Source organism: Brassica rapa, chromosome A09 (genome assembly GCF_000309985.2).
Source record: "Brassica rapa cultivar Chiifu-401-42 chromosome A09, CAAS_Brap_v3.01, whole genome shotgun sequence".
NCBI classification, from domain to species: Eukaryota; Viridiplantae; Streptophyta; class Magnoliopsida; order Brassicales; family Brassicaceae; genus Brassica; species Brassica rapa.
In genome coordinates this window covers 38,916,086-38,932,383 of record NC_024803.2, presented here as the reverse complement: position 1 = coordinate 38,932,383, position 16,298 = coordinate 38,916,086, and the positions used below count along the sequence as shown (strand labels likewise).

At 34.2% G+C, this 16,298-nt stretch overlaps 3 protein-coding genes across 4 annotated transcripts; 2 read left to right on the top strand and 1 right to left on the bottom strand.

Annotated features, from left to right (window-relative positions):
• The first annotated feature begins 1,339 nt into the window (after positions 1 to 1,339).
• On the top strand, positions 1,340 to 4,438 carry LOC103842259 (apolipoprotein A-IV). The gene is made up of 14 exons (XM_009118884.2): positions 1,340 to 1,616; positions 1,757 to 1,884; positions 1,959 to 2,030; positions 2,117 to 2,230; positions 2,439 to 2,507; positions 2,593 to 2,649; positions 2,734 to 2,850; positions 2,917 to 2,979; positions 3,058 to 3,213; positions 3,307 to 3,429; positions 3,529 to 3,609; positions 3,705 to 3,766; positions 3,916 to 4,027; positions 4,125 to 4,438. The coding sequence occupies exons 1-13, from the start codon at positions 1,469 to 1,471 to the stop codon at positions 3,992 to 3,994; spliced, it is 1,269 nt and encodes a 422-aa protein (XP_009117132.1). The 5' UTR covers positions 1,340 to 1,468; the 3' UTR covers positions 3,995 to 4,027; positions 4,125 to 4,438.
• On the bottom strand, positions 4,212 to 7,268 carry LOC103842258 (protein CUP-SHAPED COTYLEDON 1). Its single transcript, XM_033280806.1, has 3 exons — positions 7,026 to 7,268; positions 5,638 to 5,909; positions 4,212 to 5,413 (listed from the first exon to the last, which is right to left on the bottom strand). The coding sequence occupies exons 1-3, from the start codon at positions 7,210 to 7,212 to the stop codon at positions 4,919 to 4,921; spliced, it is 954 nt and encodes a 317-aa protein (XP_033136697.1). The 5' UTR covers positions 7,213 to 7,268; the 3' UTR covers positions 4,212 to 4,918.
• Positions 7,269 to 10,773: 3,505 nt separating this feature from the next.
• LOC103855371 (glutathione S-transferase T2-like) lies at positions 10,774 to 14,788 on the top strand. 2 transcript variants are annotated; one of them, XM_009118882.3, is made up of 5 exons: positions 10,774 to 11,132; positions 11,229 to 11,309; positions 11,411 to 11,476; positions 11,987 to 12,792; positions 12,880 to 13,929. In XM_009118882.3, exons 3-4 carry the CDS (start codon positions 11,426 to 11,428, stop codon positions 12,785 to 12,787), a joined length of 852 nt encoding a protein of 283 aa, XP_009117130.2. In that variant the 5' UTR covers positions 10,774 to 11,132; positions 11,229 to 11,309; positions 11,411 to 11,425; the 3' UTR covers positions 12,788 to 12,792; positions 12,880 to 13,929. The 2 variants fall into 2 exon arrangements, with proteins under 2 accessions (XP_009117130.2, XP_033136688.1); XM_033280797.1 differs by lacking the exon at positions 11,987 to 12,792 and having other exon boundaries at positions 10,991 to 11,132; positions 12,880 to 14,788.
• The last annotated feature ends 1,510 nt before the right edge of the window (positions 14,789 to 16,298 follow it).

Here is a 16,298-nt window from a genome sequence, read left to right as displayed (position 1 = left end):
ATGATTTTTCTATATTTTTCTCTAAAATAGAAGAACTCTATTATAGAGACATACATTGGAGCAAATCTATTTCTATAATAGAGATCTCTATTTTAGAAAAAAATATAGAGATATACATTGGAGATGCTCTTAGTTGGATGTCGACTGAAAGTTTACAGAAGACCAAAACAATCAATCATTTGTAACTTCAAGAACACGTATCATGTATATTTTAAATATTTTAAACGATTTTACGCAGATCTATTTAATTTGTATTACACAACATCAACCTACACATATGATGATCTTATCTCCAATAATTCATCTTGAATTCTTGTATATACTTTACAGATCAGATCAATTACAATCTAGTCGATCAAAACGAATTTGGATCAAAACGAATTTGATTTTATTCTAGCCTGCATGTAATCGATGTTTGAAAAGCTTTATGAACTTACAATTTAAAACTGATTATCGTCAATTATTGAATTAGCTATCTCAATTTTAGAATTGTGAACTTCTTCGATAATAACTAAAGCGAGCCTTTGAATGAATTTTAATATACATTGGATCGGTTTTGTAGATGCTACGTATAATTTGATTTGGATGTAGAAAAAAAGTCGCTAAAAGTAGTTGGTGTGACATTATTTAACACAAGGTTGACAAAAACAAATCGAATCCCATAAATAATCTCCCAACTATATTTCGTTTTCCCATTTACGGCTGTACCACCTACCCTAAACTCTTGAGCCGTGTGAACTTAACATGGACGCAGGTGCACTCCAAACGGCATTATCAAGGCTTTTATTTATTCTCACTTTTTGTATAACTTTTATTTTTATTTTATGACTCAATTAATATAATCATTTACTTTTGAAAAAATAATATCATTAATAATAAAAATTTAAAATAAATTAATTTCTTTTCAAAGTTTTATTAACATCAAATCTTTTCCGAAACATCTTATATTATGAAACGGAAATAATATATAATAAATATCTGATTATATTTTCTATATAAAAACACAATTTCTTATATACCTAATCATATTTAAACCAATAAAAAATAAATTACTGAATAAAATCAATAAATTTTATATTGAAAATTGAAAACTACATTTATTTTGTATCGAAATTTTTTTCCGCAGCACACTTAATATGAAATGAAGCTTTTTTTTTTTACGTTTTCCAAAAAATGGTGAAAAATACTAGGAGAATTTACGAGATAGGAATGGAATAATTTATGACGTCAATAAATAAGATATGACAATGTCTTTATTAGTAGTAAAATCAAAATCAATTTGATGATAATTAATAAACAAAAATGATGAAAAGTGGCCACGTGTTAGCCACGAAACCACATTTAACACTCGCAGAAAATAGAAACATATCGCGTCTTGTCTTGTCTTTTGTTCACTTCTCATTTTTCTAATCAAATCTCCGGCTACGATCATCAATCTTCTATCTGTTTCTCGTTACTCACTTCAGACATGGCTGTCGCGAAGGTCGTGGCTTTGTTACTACTATTCTCCTTGGTTCTCACCACCGGTGTCTTTTCCGATGAAGAACCGACGACAACCCCTGGATCCGCTTCCGAGATTCAGTTGGAACAGCTTCACGCTAAAATCCATACCCTAGGTTTTGCTTCTTTCTCTCTCAATCTTAATTTCGATTTTAATTCAAAGATTCTGATCAGTTTTGATTTGAACGAACGAACACTCGGTAGTTTTGTTTTATGTTTTGATTTTTTTGTGTGTGTTTGGTTTGGTTTGGTGAAGAATCTCAAGTTGAAGAGAAAAGAAGAGAAGTTAAAGAGAGAGAGGAGACAGTAACAGAAAAGGAGAAACTTCTGAAAGAGAGACAGGACAAGGTTTCTTCCTTGGAGACTGAGCTTTCATCACTTCGGGTATGTTCTCATTTGTCTCACTTTCCTTTTAATTTGCTTTCTTCTTAGGGTTTAATTGTTTCACTTGTCTACAGGAAAAGGGTTCGTCAGAATCTGTGCAACTGTTGGAGAAAGCGCAAGCACGAGCTACTGAATTAGAGAAGCAGGTGAGATGAGATCTTTATTTGAGGACTTAATCTTTTGTTTTTCCTGTAAACTTCGTGTGATTTGGTGGTACTGCTCTGCATTTCAGGTAGAGGTGCTTAAGAACTTTCTGGAGCAAAAGAATAAGGAGAAAGAATCTACTGAAGCTCGGACTAGTGAGGCCGAGAAAAAGCTAAATGAATTGAACTCCAGATTGGATAAAGTATTGTTCTTTACTTTCTCTTGTCACACACACTATTATCTCATCAAGAAGAACCATTTAAATAGCTTAACTGTTAGTGAAAATTGGTCGAGTTTCCTCTTTATTCATCGACTTTGTTACAGCTTTAAATGAACTTTGTTAAGGTTTATATGTGATTTTTATAAATGCCTAGTTTCTTGATAGATGTATATGCGTTTTGATTGTGCAGCTTCACAAGACAAAGGAAGAGCAGAAGAACAAAATACGAAAACTTGAGCGTGCTCTTAAAATTTCCGAGGTATCTATCATGTTGCTCGTGGATTAAAGTTTATGTTCCTATGTTTCTGCCATCACTTTTGACTCCTATGGAAATAAAATTACAGGAAGAAATGTTGCGGATGAGGCATGAAGCAGCCACAAAGGCTAGGGAACTCCAGGAGGTAAATAATAAAATAATGATATGTTTCCTTGTTCGGTAGAATTTGAGAAGAAGGTTAAAGACTTGGATTGTTTATTTGACCCAGGTTCATGGCTCGTGGCTTCCCCATTGGCTTGCTGTACACTGGGTTCATTTCCAGACTGTTGCTGGGCCACATTGGGATGCCCATGGGAAACCGGTTCTTGAGAAAGTAACACAAAAGGTACTGTTTCCATATCTGGTTAACGTCAGCAAACTTATGCCTAACTAAGTTTTGATTATATAACAGGTGACGCAAGCGAAGACTCAAGCTGAAAGGTGGGCTGAACCACATATGGTTAATGTTAAAACTGTAAGTAACTTACAGGCGATGTACCTTATGACTCCGATGAGAGCACTTATGATTATGCTTATGAAATCTTATATGCAGAAATATATTCCAGCCGTGAAAGAGACCGTCAAGACGCATGTCGAGCCACACGTACAGACGCTATCTACCAAAGCGAAAGAGGCTTACCATGCTTCCAAGAGTGCAGTTACTCCTCATATTGTCAAGTTTCAAGCACATGTAGATCCCTATTACCAGGTGAAGTGTTTTTTTTTTTTTAATATATATAGGTAGAAGTTTTACATTGGTTACTAATCTTTCAGCTTCATTGATTAATTATGGTATCTCCAGGAGGCTAAAAAGTTTAGCAAGCCATACGTTGATCAAGTGGCCACGGCCACAAAGCCACATGCTGATAAGGCTATTCACTACTACAAAGAGTTTCTAAAATCTGCTACAACATATCACGACCAGGTCAGGAATCAATGGCATTGTGTATAATATGTAGACATTCCAGATATGAACATTGCCATTTCTGGAGGATTATTTATAATAACTTTGTATATCTGGAAGGTTCAAGCCAATGTCGAAAGAAAGTTGAAGAGCCATGAGCTGACGGCACCTTTTGCCACCAAAGAGTTCATTTGGTTTGCAGTATGTCTTCTCTGGTCTTGCAATCTTAAGACAAAACATAATTCTTGATTGTTTGCTCACTTAACTTACAAAATTGAAAAACTGTTCATTTGTAGGCATCTGCTTTGTTGGCGTTACCCATCTTCATAGTGTACAGATTCCTCTGTTCTCTCTTCCGGCAAGTCTTTTATAACAAATGCATTAAATTATAAGATGTTAATATTAGTTTGAACTTTTTTAAGTACATTTCTCTCTAGTTTATAAAGATACTCCATACTTGATTTCCACCAAATTGACATTTAGTTTGTTATGTGTTGTTGGTTGCAGCACAAAGACCAAGAAGCCTACGCGACACTCGCATCAACATGGTCGTCGTAAGGCCAAAAGGGCTCATTTTGACAAGTGAAATCTGCTGTTTTCCACTATGAAACTATTGGTGGTACGTATGTAATATAGAAGCGATTAGCTGCTACTTTGGAACGATCATAAATCCTTCGTGTCTACTATTTATTTGATCCGACTCTGTACTATTGCAGGTAAATGACAGGGTTTTGATGCGGTCTTTTTGTGTCTCAGCAACAGGCATATGTTGTCTAAACAGCCCATGTTAGAGATATCAAAGGTTTTTTTTTGTTATGTATGTTTTTTGTTTTGTTGAAGCTCTCTGTGCAAAAGTGTTTCTTTACTCGCTTTTTCAAGATGCCTTTTGGATAAAGTTTTCAGTCTTTTTATACAGAGAAGGTTAGACATATCTCAGTAGTAAATTAAAGGCTTGGTTTGTGTATTTTGTAATTCATGTGGCACTTGCTGTACTAACTACTCTTCAAAAGCCATCACTCTCGTTTTATCATTTTGCTGTTGCGTCTGCATTTATAAACAAAATTTATTTGTTCCAGTAAAACAAATTTTGTTAAAAGTAACATTTTGAACTTGGAAAGTATGGATATATACTTTTTTTCTTGTTTTTCATATGACTATAATGAACCTCAACACTATTTCGTGTGAATATTATCAACCGTACTAAATGGTGAGAGCAATGTCTCAAACTTCACGTACCAGATCAGGTACTAGTACCAATTCTGTATTCGGAGACTTTGTGGTAACTAAAATGAAAAAAGGAGAAATCTACAACTCTTATTTTATTTGTAAGCAAAAGAAATTGTTATAAAAGCCAGAACATAATTGGTGTGATTAGTCTTGGATTCTTAATTCTTTCCTTTGAACAGCAAAACAAATGCAATAACAAAAACAAAAAGTATGACAAACTAGTATGACTTTCTTATTCAGACCAACAATAGAAAAAGCCATACTTTAAAGTGATAGCTCCTAATTAATAAGATGGCCAGTATCCATACAAGTCCATGCACTGGCTCATCTCCACATTTCCAAACCCATTTTGGCCAGTGAATGAAGCGCTAACAGCGACAACATCCTCAAGCGACACCGCAGGAGGAGCCGGCTGGACCAATCCACCACCAAGGTTGAGATTGAGCCCCGAGACGGGCATGTGGCTGTAGCTCATTAGCTGCTGATGAGCAGAGTCCATGGTACTGCTTGTGGAAGCACGAAAGACTCTAGAGAGCTCGGCTAGGTGAACCGCGTTAGCCATGATGGTTTGGTTGATATTGAGGCTTGTGTGTGGTTGTAGATGTGCTGGGAGTTGAAGGAGGTCCGATGAGTAATTAGGATTATTGTTGTTGGTTGATAGTATTGAGGCTCTTGTGTGGCTTTGGTGATGATGACTTGTGCTGCTGCTACAATTGCTTGTGTATTTCTTGGTTGCCTCTGTTTTCTTTAACACTCTACACACTACCCACTCGTCTTGCTGAATTTACATTACACCATGGGGAAAAAAAGATTTTGAGAATAATATTGAGCTCGTATATTCTTCTTATGAAACAAGTGGTTCAAAATTGTGATTTAGTAACAGGATTGTGTCTTCACACATGAGATCTATGCATAAAAGTTTATATAAAAATTAGCATGACCATGAGATAAATGAGTATATTTGGTAAGAAAAGTAGTATGGTATATGTAAATAATATATACCTTTGAGGTCCTATAGGAGGACTTGGAGTGAAGTCGGTATTCATGCATGACCCAACTAGTCTTCTCCCCACGAGGAGCTCTTCCTCTGTAGAAGACCAAAGTCTTCTTCATTCCAACCAACTCTGAGGTTGTGCTATTGAGTATCTCTTTGTCTTTTCCTGTGGTTTTCCAATATCCTGTATTGGTCGCTCGGTTTGTTCTCACACCCGTCGGGTACTTTCGGTCGCGTAGGCTAAAAAAATACCATTCTTTTCCTCCCATTTTCGCCTTCTCTATCAACAATTTACTCAAACAAAAAAAATTAAAGTAACGAGTCAAATTAGCTAAATAACTATCTTTATATCTTTCTATTAGGTTTTAAATAACATCTCACTAAAGTACTAAGTAATAAGCTTTGCTTCAGTAATCCATTGTTATATATATTATATCTATGATATTTGGTAGAGTACGGTACAAAGAAAAGAAACAAAGATATTTTTTATTTATAGGATTATGGATCACTTATAGCCAATGAGTAGATGAGAAATTAACGTACGTACGGTAGTGAATGCAGGACTTCCGTTGATGTAATTAAAGTTGAGTTGTTAGGAAATTCCATCTATTTTTAAGATAGGCTTACAGTATTTCTTAACGAAATTACTCAAAACTGTTCATAGATGATTGACATTTAGCATGCATCTAGCCTTCACTCCAACCACATGTTTATATATAAGTAGAAAACTTTGATATATATAGACACGGTAACTTATATAAGTTCAGAACACGAAACGATGTTAGATTGTGGAAGGGACATTTAACATATATAAGGAGTTACAACCGACGTGCAGTTATTTTGATTTGTACTATCCGACTTACGATTAGTAATCAAGAACATTTTTTTGAACACATTTTTTTGCTAGAAAAACATATTCATGATTTTTTTTGCTAGAAAACATATTCATGATTTTTTTGCTAGAAAAACATATTTATGATTTTATCTCATTTTTCTTATAAACTAATACACCAAAAACAGAACTACGATTAGTATGTCTCGCATCATGTATATATGTATATATCACATGCTTAAAGTAGAATACACATAGATATATACATGAAAAATATGCATATGTATAGACACATATTAGTCTAGATATTTTCAACCAAACAAAACTTGCTCTTACCAAGTGTTCCAAAAAAAAAAAAAAATGTATATATCACATGCTTAAAGTAGAATACACATAGATATATACATGAAAAATATGCATATGTATAGACACATATTAGTCTAGATATTTTCAACCAAACAAAACTTGCTCTTACCAAGTTTGAATAAAACCAAAGATATATAGACATATGTGATCTTTTGTGTGTGAGAGAATTAAAAAAAATAAGTAAAGTAATTAACCTACCAGGAAGCTCCCAAGGCTCGGACTTGTTGAGATCAACATCGGCGATTGCTTTTCCAGTGAAGTTTTGATCAGCGATCTTATTAACCAAGTAATACGAGATTAGCTCCTCATCCGTTGGATGAAACCTGAAACCTGGAGGCAAAGCCTCTTCTTCTTTCTTCTGCTGCTGATGATCTTGTTGTTCCATTTATATGTTCTTTAATTTACTCCAAATCAAGGTACCTCTATATCTGCTTCAAAAAAACATGTACAGCAGCGTGTCTAAGTTTCACATCCATGAGAATACAAGAGAACAATATAGATCCTAAGATTCTAAAAATGCTTCCCTTAAAATTAATGATCAGGGAGGGGTTTTAAAGAAGAAAATAACAAGATTAGTGTATAGGGTGAGAGATTGGGCTTACTTGCATGGAAGAAGAATAAAAAGACAGCCAAAACTTTATGAGATTAGGGTTTTGATGGTATTTATATATATCATGAGACAGGGCTGACTTGTGACTATTCTGAGGAAAAGATGAAGGAAGAAGACAAAGAGTAGGTTTTTCTTTTTTGTTCTCCTTACTTTTGTCATGCATATATAAGGACTTCTATTTGATGACACATTTTTATCTATTGTAAATTTCTTAATTTGGTATATTCAGGAACAAGAATTTCAAATTACGACTGCTTTGTAACAATTACATTTTTCAAGAGATGGTTTTATGTGATTATTTTAGAGAAAAACAATTAAATGATATTGCCAGTCAAATTGAGTAGAAATTATAATATTGAAAATTAAGAAAATTGTGGAAGAGAGTGTATGCATGAAGCTCTCACCTAATAAGGGTCTTCAAGTACAAGGTACATGCAGCTAAACCGCCCACGTCCAAGTTTTATCTTTGTTTATTTTGTGTAGTCGGTCAAGAAATTCTCCTTTTAGGACCCTTATAAATTCATGTTACCTTATATATATACCTCATATAGCCATCCATATATATGCACATGTGTAGTCTATCAATAAAATTTAGTTAGGAACTTAATCAAATTCACAATCACGCACAAGTACGCCGTACGAAATCTTGTAATGTTTATGTATCGTAAAAGTATGTAGAGAATCACGACGTTTTGGGTATGTGAAAACTTTGTATGTTTGCAGTCAATATCTTTCCCCTCAATTAATTTGCAATATTTATAAGATGTAATGTCGAATAAACTATCATGGATAATTTGTGATCATTATATAATTTTTGATCGCAAAATTTTGAAAATGATTATTAATATAATTTGGATATCAAGCTCACATTTTAGGTTTTCCTCACTTCGATACCATTTGGAACAAACGTGTTATATGTTTACGGTACAAATATTGCTGGCAACTATTAGCTTTCTTCCAGTCTTTTCTTAACTTCTTAAGAATATGAATTTGGCCTGACAAACAAACGCTTATACAGATATTAATTTGCTGAAAACGCTTATAGTACTATTTCAACTAGCCAAACATAAACAGTTAAATAATTTTACGTTTGATAAAATCAGTCCCTGTTTAAACTTACAACCAACGATCCTAACTATCACTACTTGGTCAATATCATAACTTCGAAGTTGTAGATTTATATTCTGATAAATACACACAATTATCTTGGACTACGTCGTCAATATTGACTAATAAAGCATTTGTAGAATCTAGTATTGATCAATTGAACAATAGGGCATCGACTAATAAATATCTAGTATTGATAAATTGTGTATCAGTGGTTATCGCAATTATAACACTATTGAATTTAAACTAATTCGTTCAAAATTTCATTGGACTCAATAAAATCATTTTATCAGATGAATCAGGATAGTTTTGAAAATAACTATGGAAGGTATACTTCTAGAATTTCTCAAATTCTTAGTCATCCAGAAAGTAATAGGTTTAACTTATCAAGCACTTCATATAAGAAAACGAAACGCGTTTTTGATTAACTACGAGTGAGTGTCTCGATCACTAAAACCTACCGTTCTTTGTACATTTTTCTCCTAATGTTTCCTACGAAGCTATCATCATTACGTGTAAATGATTTTTTATTTAATAAAATATGTAAAAGCTTGTTAATCTGTTTTTAGTTCAACCTTTTCAAATGTCAAGATATATGCTCAATCGTACAAGAAATTACGACACATTTACATATTCATATCGTCATTTGCTTCTATTATTGTGTAAACATTTTTATCTTCAAAACATTACAGAAAATGTTTAGCAAAAAACATTACAGAAAATGTAGGTTTTAAATCTATCTCTAGAGAGTTTTTTTTTTAAAGTCAATCTTTAGATAATATCGCAAGTCAAATGTTCGTTTATTATAGAGAATGATACAATCACTCACATGTTCTCTCCCAGGCTCGGTTACCAAAGTTTAGGCCTCTTGTTTGAATATCAACCTTGTTTATTACTATTACCTCTTTTGATAAGTTTTTTCAAATTCCAAAACCACTTTTGGGTCTCCTTACCCGGGTTCGTTTTCAGTCTACTTCGGTAGACTACCCAAAGAAATCTGTTATTTAGGTAATTTTTTAACTGATATTTAGGTAATTTTTTGCAATTATATAATTTGTAGGCAGATTTTATATTTGAATAAGTTGAGATTTTACGAGAGTAAACTTCACTAGAATTCTGCAAAAAGTTATTTTTGTATTTAACCAAAATTTACTCAGAATTTGATTTTCCAAAGCTAACTTCATCCACAATTTGGTGTAAGACCATTTAATTTTTATGAAAATATTTACCAAAAAATAAATAAGATAAAAATAGATTTTGAGATGATACATTTTCCTTTAGAGTGTGACTTGGTTTTTAGAGTAAAATATCACTCCATTTTTTTGTTAGCTACCCATCTACGCTAGATCAATTGGTGTGAATTTCCGAAGAGCATCTCCGTCTGGCCAGGTCTGATCTATATGTGAAAAATGTAGTTTTTGCTCTTTGTTTTCTTTTGTTAACGCGTCCGTTCGACCATTCCTAATCCGAGAAATATGAAACATTTCACATCTTCGAAATCCTCCTATAATTTCTGGAACACCTCCATCTCTGACGCGAATGTTGGCCAATCCACCGGGTTTGTAGTTATGTCTAATAGATCCAAGCAGTTTGTCTCGAACCATATTAAAGTTATCTTCATGACTCTCATATATGAAACTGTCCAAAGTAAACCTTCCATCTCAACATACAAAACTAAGAGGCTTATGCTGCACACCCGTAATCCAAAATATTTAGAATCCATTTGATTCTTAAGATTTCACCCTGAACGAGTGACACTACCATTATTGATCCAAATGACATTTGACAGGTATTCGGTTCACTCCATATTTAAAAGTACTCCAAATTCAGTTGAAATTCTACCAAACAGAATTTGTGGTACTGTTGAGAGGAAAAGGAAAATCACACTAATTATGCTAGATTTTGGTAAAGTACCTAAAATTACTACTTATGAATTTCTTCTCTTTCCACCTTCTCATCTGTTTTTAATATTTGTCCATGAACGAACGATGTTTTGGAAAGAATGACGATGCGTCGTAAAAAGTAGAAGACCAGACCACCACCATGATACTGATCCGTCTTTAATTATTTAACAGCTAAGAGCACGTTCAACGCTGTCTCTTAAGTGCGTATGAAATGCTTAAAAACGATTAAAAGAAATAAAAAGAAGACAAAACCCGAAGCCACGTCCCTTAATTAGGGGCGCTATGATACCGTATGTTACGGGCACGTGTCACATAATAATTGGAAAAGGCAACGGTGGGGACGCGTCTTCGTTTCATCTTCGTTCTTTTCTCTGTTTTGGTTTCTCCGTCTCGACGACGAGAAAGGCGATTCCTGTGGCTCTCGGTGGCTCTTCTCTCGTCGACTCCTCGGCGACGTCTCCTCTTGAAAAGATGGAGGAAAAAGGCGACGTATCTATCGATGGCTCTGCTCGAGGAAGGATGACGGCGATTTGGGTGGAGAGCTTGAGTCGGTGGCGATACGGCGACGTCTCAAATGGTGGGTCTCATCGACGCAGGGAAGCCACGATCTGACCATTGGTGTCTCTCAGACACGCAGATAAACGCTGCCGAGTGTTAATCTTGGTTTTGGTTGTTGATCAAAACGTAGAAATCTTTTCACTTGATTCTGTCTTAAATTAAGCATGTCTTAATCTTTGTTTTGGTTGTTGATTTGGTTTTTAATTTGTTTCTGTGTTTCAGTCGGTCCATGTCTGGATCAAGACGCACGATCCAGGTTCAAGAGGAAGATAAACGGCGTCTGTTGGTCAGGCTTATGAAACGGTACGCCTTTGTTCATTTGGTTATGTCTTTGAGTCTTCCAATTATCCATGATCCCTTTTGTTCATTCATTTTCTAATTTTTTTTTTCTTTCTGTCTTTGAGTCGGGAGATTGATGGATGAAGACGCGTGATCCAGGTCAGAACAAAGGCGTACTCTTGTTGATAGAGGTAAACATTAATCTCTGCTCTGTCCAATAGAGTAAAGCATTGTCTTAGGTGATTGTTAGGTAAAGCATTGAAATGAATTGAGGCCTCTGTGCTAAATGTGTTGGTTAGGTTTGCGTTGTGTTTAGGTAATAAATAGGAGGCTTTGTGTAGTTAATATAAAGGTAAACATTTATCTTTGCTCTCTCCAAGACGCATGGTGGTTGTGAATTGTGATTAATGCGTTGCTTCCCCTTTCTCCTCATTCTTCTATTAAACGCTTCCCCTTTCTCCTCTTTTGATAGATAGAAATAGTGTAGTGTAATTAATATGTTAGGAATATGTCAACTCGGTTTAATAGATATAGATGGTGGTTGTGAATTGTGATCAATGCGTTGCTTCCCCTTTCTCCTCATTCTTCTATTAAACGCTTCCCCTTTCTCCTCTTTTCTTCACTTCTCAATTCGTTGCTTCTGTTCTTTTATCTTCTCTCTTCTTTGATCAACAGAAATGGATTACAATCCGTTTACGCAGTCATCAAACTTTGTTGGACTACTTACTAGCCAACACAGTATTTCCTTTGGTTCATCTCAAGTTCCAACTCCAGTCTCTGAGGATGTTGGTGAGCGTCGGGAACGAAGGAAGTGGACGCCCAGTGATGATATTCTGCTGATCAGCTCGTGGCTCAACACGAGCAAAGATCCAATTGTTGGCAACGAGCAAAGGTCAGGCACATTCTGGACGAGAATTGCAGCGTACTATGCCGCTAGTCAGAAGGTTGCTGGCTGCAAAGAGAGAGAGGCTGGTCACTGTAAACAACGCTGGCATAGGATCAACGACTTGGTCTGCAAATTCTGTGGCTCCTACGAAGCTGCTAAAAGAGAGAAGACTAGTGGCTGCAATGAGAATGATGTGCTCAAAAAAGCACATAAAATATTCTACAATAACTATAACAAGAAATTTAATCTCGAGCACGCTTGGAAAGAGCTGAGGAACGACCAGAAGTGGAGTGACCAATCTTCTGCAAAAAACGAGGGAAACTCTAGCAAGAGGAAGGGTGATGATGGTGGAGAAACATCGAACTCCCAAGGTACTGAACCCAAGCGTCCCGCGGGTGTTAAGGCGTCAAAGGCCTCTGGGAAGAAGAATATGGTGGAGGAGAAAGCGCTTAAAGAGTTTGAAAGTATGTGGGCTATTAAGCAACAGGACTTGGCCGCCAAGGATAAGTTGTCGAGGATGAGACTACTTGAATCTCTGGTTTCAAAAACGGAGCCTTTAGCCGAGTATGAAGAAGCCTTAAAGAAGAAGATCGTCAGTGACATTATGTTTAATTAGCGTAGGTGTAGTTATGTTTCTTGTTCTTGTTAGAAAATGCTTTTTATTCTTGTTAAGCCTGATTATTGTTCTTGTTTAACTCTCTGTTTCAGGTCAGGACAGTGTGAAAAGATGGAGCAATGGGAGTGGAATAATCACGGAGTCTCTGTGGTCTTGCGGTCTTGGCATCTTGTGTCACGGAGTGAAAGTGTAGTAGGTCTTGCGGTCTTGGAGTCTTGTGGTCTTGAAGTCTTGTTGTCTTGGAGTCTAGTGGTCTTGGAGTGTTGTAGTACTTGTAGTACTTGTGTCACGGAGTAAAAGTTTCTAGTGGAGTCTAGTAGTCTTGTAGTGTTGTTGTAGTCTTCTACTACTTGTGTCACGGGTATTGTATCAGACTTTGGTCCCAATCTCTATATATTAAGTCATGTTGCGAAACCCCAACATATCCTCATAATCTATTCCGACGACGCTTTCGAATGAACAAGGGATTGTTCATGCGTATCGTTAATCGACTCTCCAATGAAGTTGAATTCTTTCAACAAAAGAGAGATGCTCTCTGCAGGCTTAGTCTCTCTCCACTTCAAAAGAGTACAGCAGCCATTCGTGTTTTGGCATATGGTAATGCGGCTGATGGGGTCGACGAATACCTCCGTCTCGGTGCATCTACTACTCTCTCATGTTTGGAAAATTTTGTGGACGGAATAATTTCTTTATTCAGCGAAGAGTACCTAAGAAGACCAACACCTGCCGATCTTCAACGTCTACTTGATATTGGTGAGTATCGTGGCTTTCCCGGGATGATAGGAAGCATCGATTGTATGCATTGGGAATGGAAAAATTGTCCCACCGCTTGGAAAGGGCAATATTCTCGGGGTTCGGGCAAACCAACAATCGTTTTAGAGGCGGTTGCTTCATATGATCTCTGGATATGGCATGCGTTTTTCGGACCGCCAGGTACCTTAAATGATATCAATGTTCTTGATCGCTCACCTGTTTTTGATGACGTAATCCAAGGTCAAGCTCCGCAAGTGACATACTATGTCAATGGAAGAGAGTATCGTATGGGTTACTATCTCATCGATGGTATTTATCCGAAATGGTCAACATTTATCCAATCAATTCCATTACCACAAAGTCCGCAAGCAGTTTTATTTGCTCAACAACAAGAAGCTGCCCGAAAAGATGTCGAGCGTGCTTTTGGAGTCCTGCAAGCTCGCTTTGCCATTGTTAAAAATCCAGCACTTTTTTGGGATAAAGCTAAAATTGGAAAGATTATGAGAGCTTATATCATACTCCATAATATGATAGTAGAGGATGAAAGAGATGGATACTCTCTATTTAACGTTACAGAGTTCCAAGAAGCAGAAGATAACGGAAGTTCATATGTCGATCTTTCGTATTCTACAAATATGTCATCAAATATCAGCAATATGATGGATGCTCGAAGAAGAATTCGTGATAGACAATTGCATCAACAACTGAAAGATGATTTGGTTGAACATATATGGCAAAAATTCGGACAAGGCAACAACTAAGCTGTGATGCTTCTCTCAAATTATCCCACTTTATTTGAATAATGTTTGTTTCATGTTTTATTTACAAATCAATGTTTAAAATGTTATCTTTTAATATGTTTTGTTTAATTTTTTTTTTTTATAAATATTAATTTTTAATTTCTAAGAATCTTTATTTAAGAGACTAGCATTGGAATACATTAAATGCTGTCGTCTCTTAACCAGATTTCTTAGCACACAATTACTATTAAACTAGATAATAATCCGCGCCTTACGCGGGATGTGATTATTAGTTTTGTTATTTTTTAATAAAAAGATATTAAATCTGTTTAATCTGGATATTGGTTCGGTTTTAAGTTTTTTTTGATGTTTAATGTTCTAAAATATAATTATTATTTTAAATTAATATTTATTTTAGTTTATTCGGTTAAAATGTTTGATTTTTTGGTTTTTTCCGGTAAAACCAAAAATTAATATTATTTATTTATTTTCATGTTATGAATTTTAAACAGTTGTCATGTCGAACCAATAGTTTCATATTATAGTTTCTAAACAGATAAATAGTTTTAAAAAAAAATTATTAAGACAAATCATTTCACTACAATTTAGTCGGTAGTGAAAGAAGCATTAAAAAAAAATCAACTTTCAAAAAAATTAGATACTTCTACTTAGTTACAATATGCTCACATCAAGGTGCACATGTAGGTGTATGTAAAAAGTATATAAAAATAGTTGACAAATATATATAAAAATATAGTTAATTAATATTAAATAACATTTTTGTCCAAAATAATACATGAAAGATAAAATTAAAATTAATTTAAAATAAAAAGGCCTTGACATTAGTCAACGTTTTCATATAAATAAAATAAAATTGTATCTTTAAGTAGGGGTGTACACAGATCGAATATCTGGGTATTTGGAAGCATTCATGTCGATTCGATCTTTAGCCACCTAGATATTCGGTGACTCGGATATCCGAAATGTTTTAGAATTTTAAAGAATATCCGATTTGATCCGTAAATAAAATAAAATTTTAAAAATAATTGAAAAATTTAATAATAACAATTTATTACAAAAATAAAACATTATTTAAATTTTTAAATTCTAGTACCTAATATAATAAATTTAATTCAAAAAAAATATTGTAAAACTGATATAAAGTATAATATATATAATGTATATATATATAATTCTTTACATATATGTATATATATGCATATAACAGATCGAGTTAGATATATGTTCCTAAAAATATTGGTATTTGTGATTTGCTTCTTTTTTGGATATTGTATTTTAGTATTTGATTTGTTTCGTAAAATTGTGGATATCCAGATTTTTTGGTTCAAATCAAAACGGATAACGAATCAAATCAAAATTTATGAATATTTTGCTCAACTTTATTCGTAAACAATAAAAATAATATATATATAGTTTGGTTTTTGATTCGTTATCTATTTTTATTTGAACCGAAAAATCCAGAGTTTTATTGGAACTATTATGTGAGTTTTATATTAAAAAACACAAAATACATAGTGTGAACACATTTATGAATATAGTGTGAACGCATTAGTATATTTATTATCAAATCATGTGTTTATTATAGTGTGAATGCATTTATTACAATGCTTCTCTTTTACTCCCTCCGTTTTTCAATATAAGTCGTTTTAGAGAAACTTTTTTGTTCTAAATTATATGTCGTTTTCGGTTTTTTATGTAACATTTATTAATAATTAATGTTGTCTGACCAATGATAATATATCTTCTATTTTTCTATTGGTTGAATTGTGGTTAGGTAAATAATTAATGATGTTTTTATTTCGAAAATATAAGAAATTAATGATTTTCTTAATCTATGTGCATAGCTTTAAAACGACTTATATTAAAAAACGGAGGGAGTAATATATAAGACCATCATTATCGCAGGTTCCTAAGGGGGGATTTAAACAAATTACAGCATTTAATTAAATGAAAACTAAATTAAAATGCAGTTACCGATCCTTATTCTGAACTTTTTG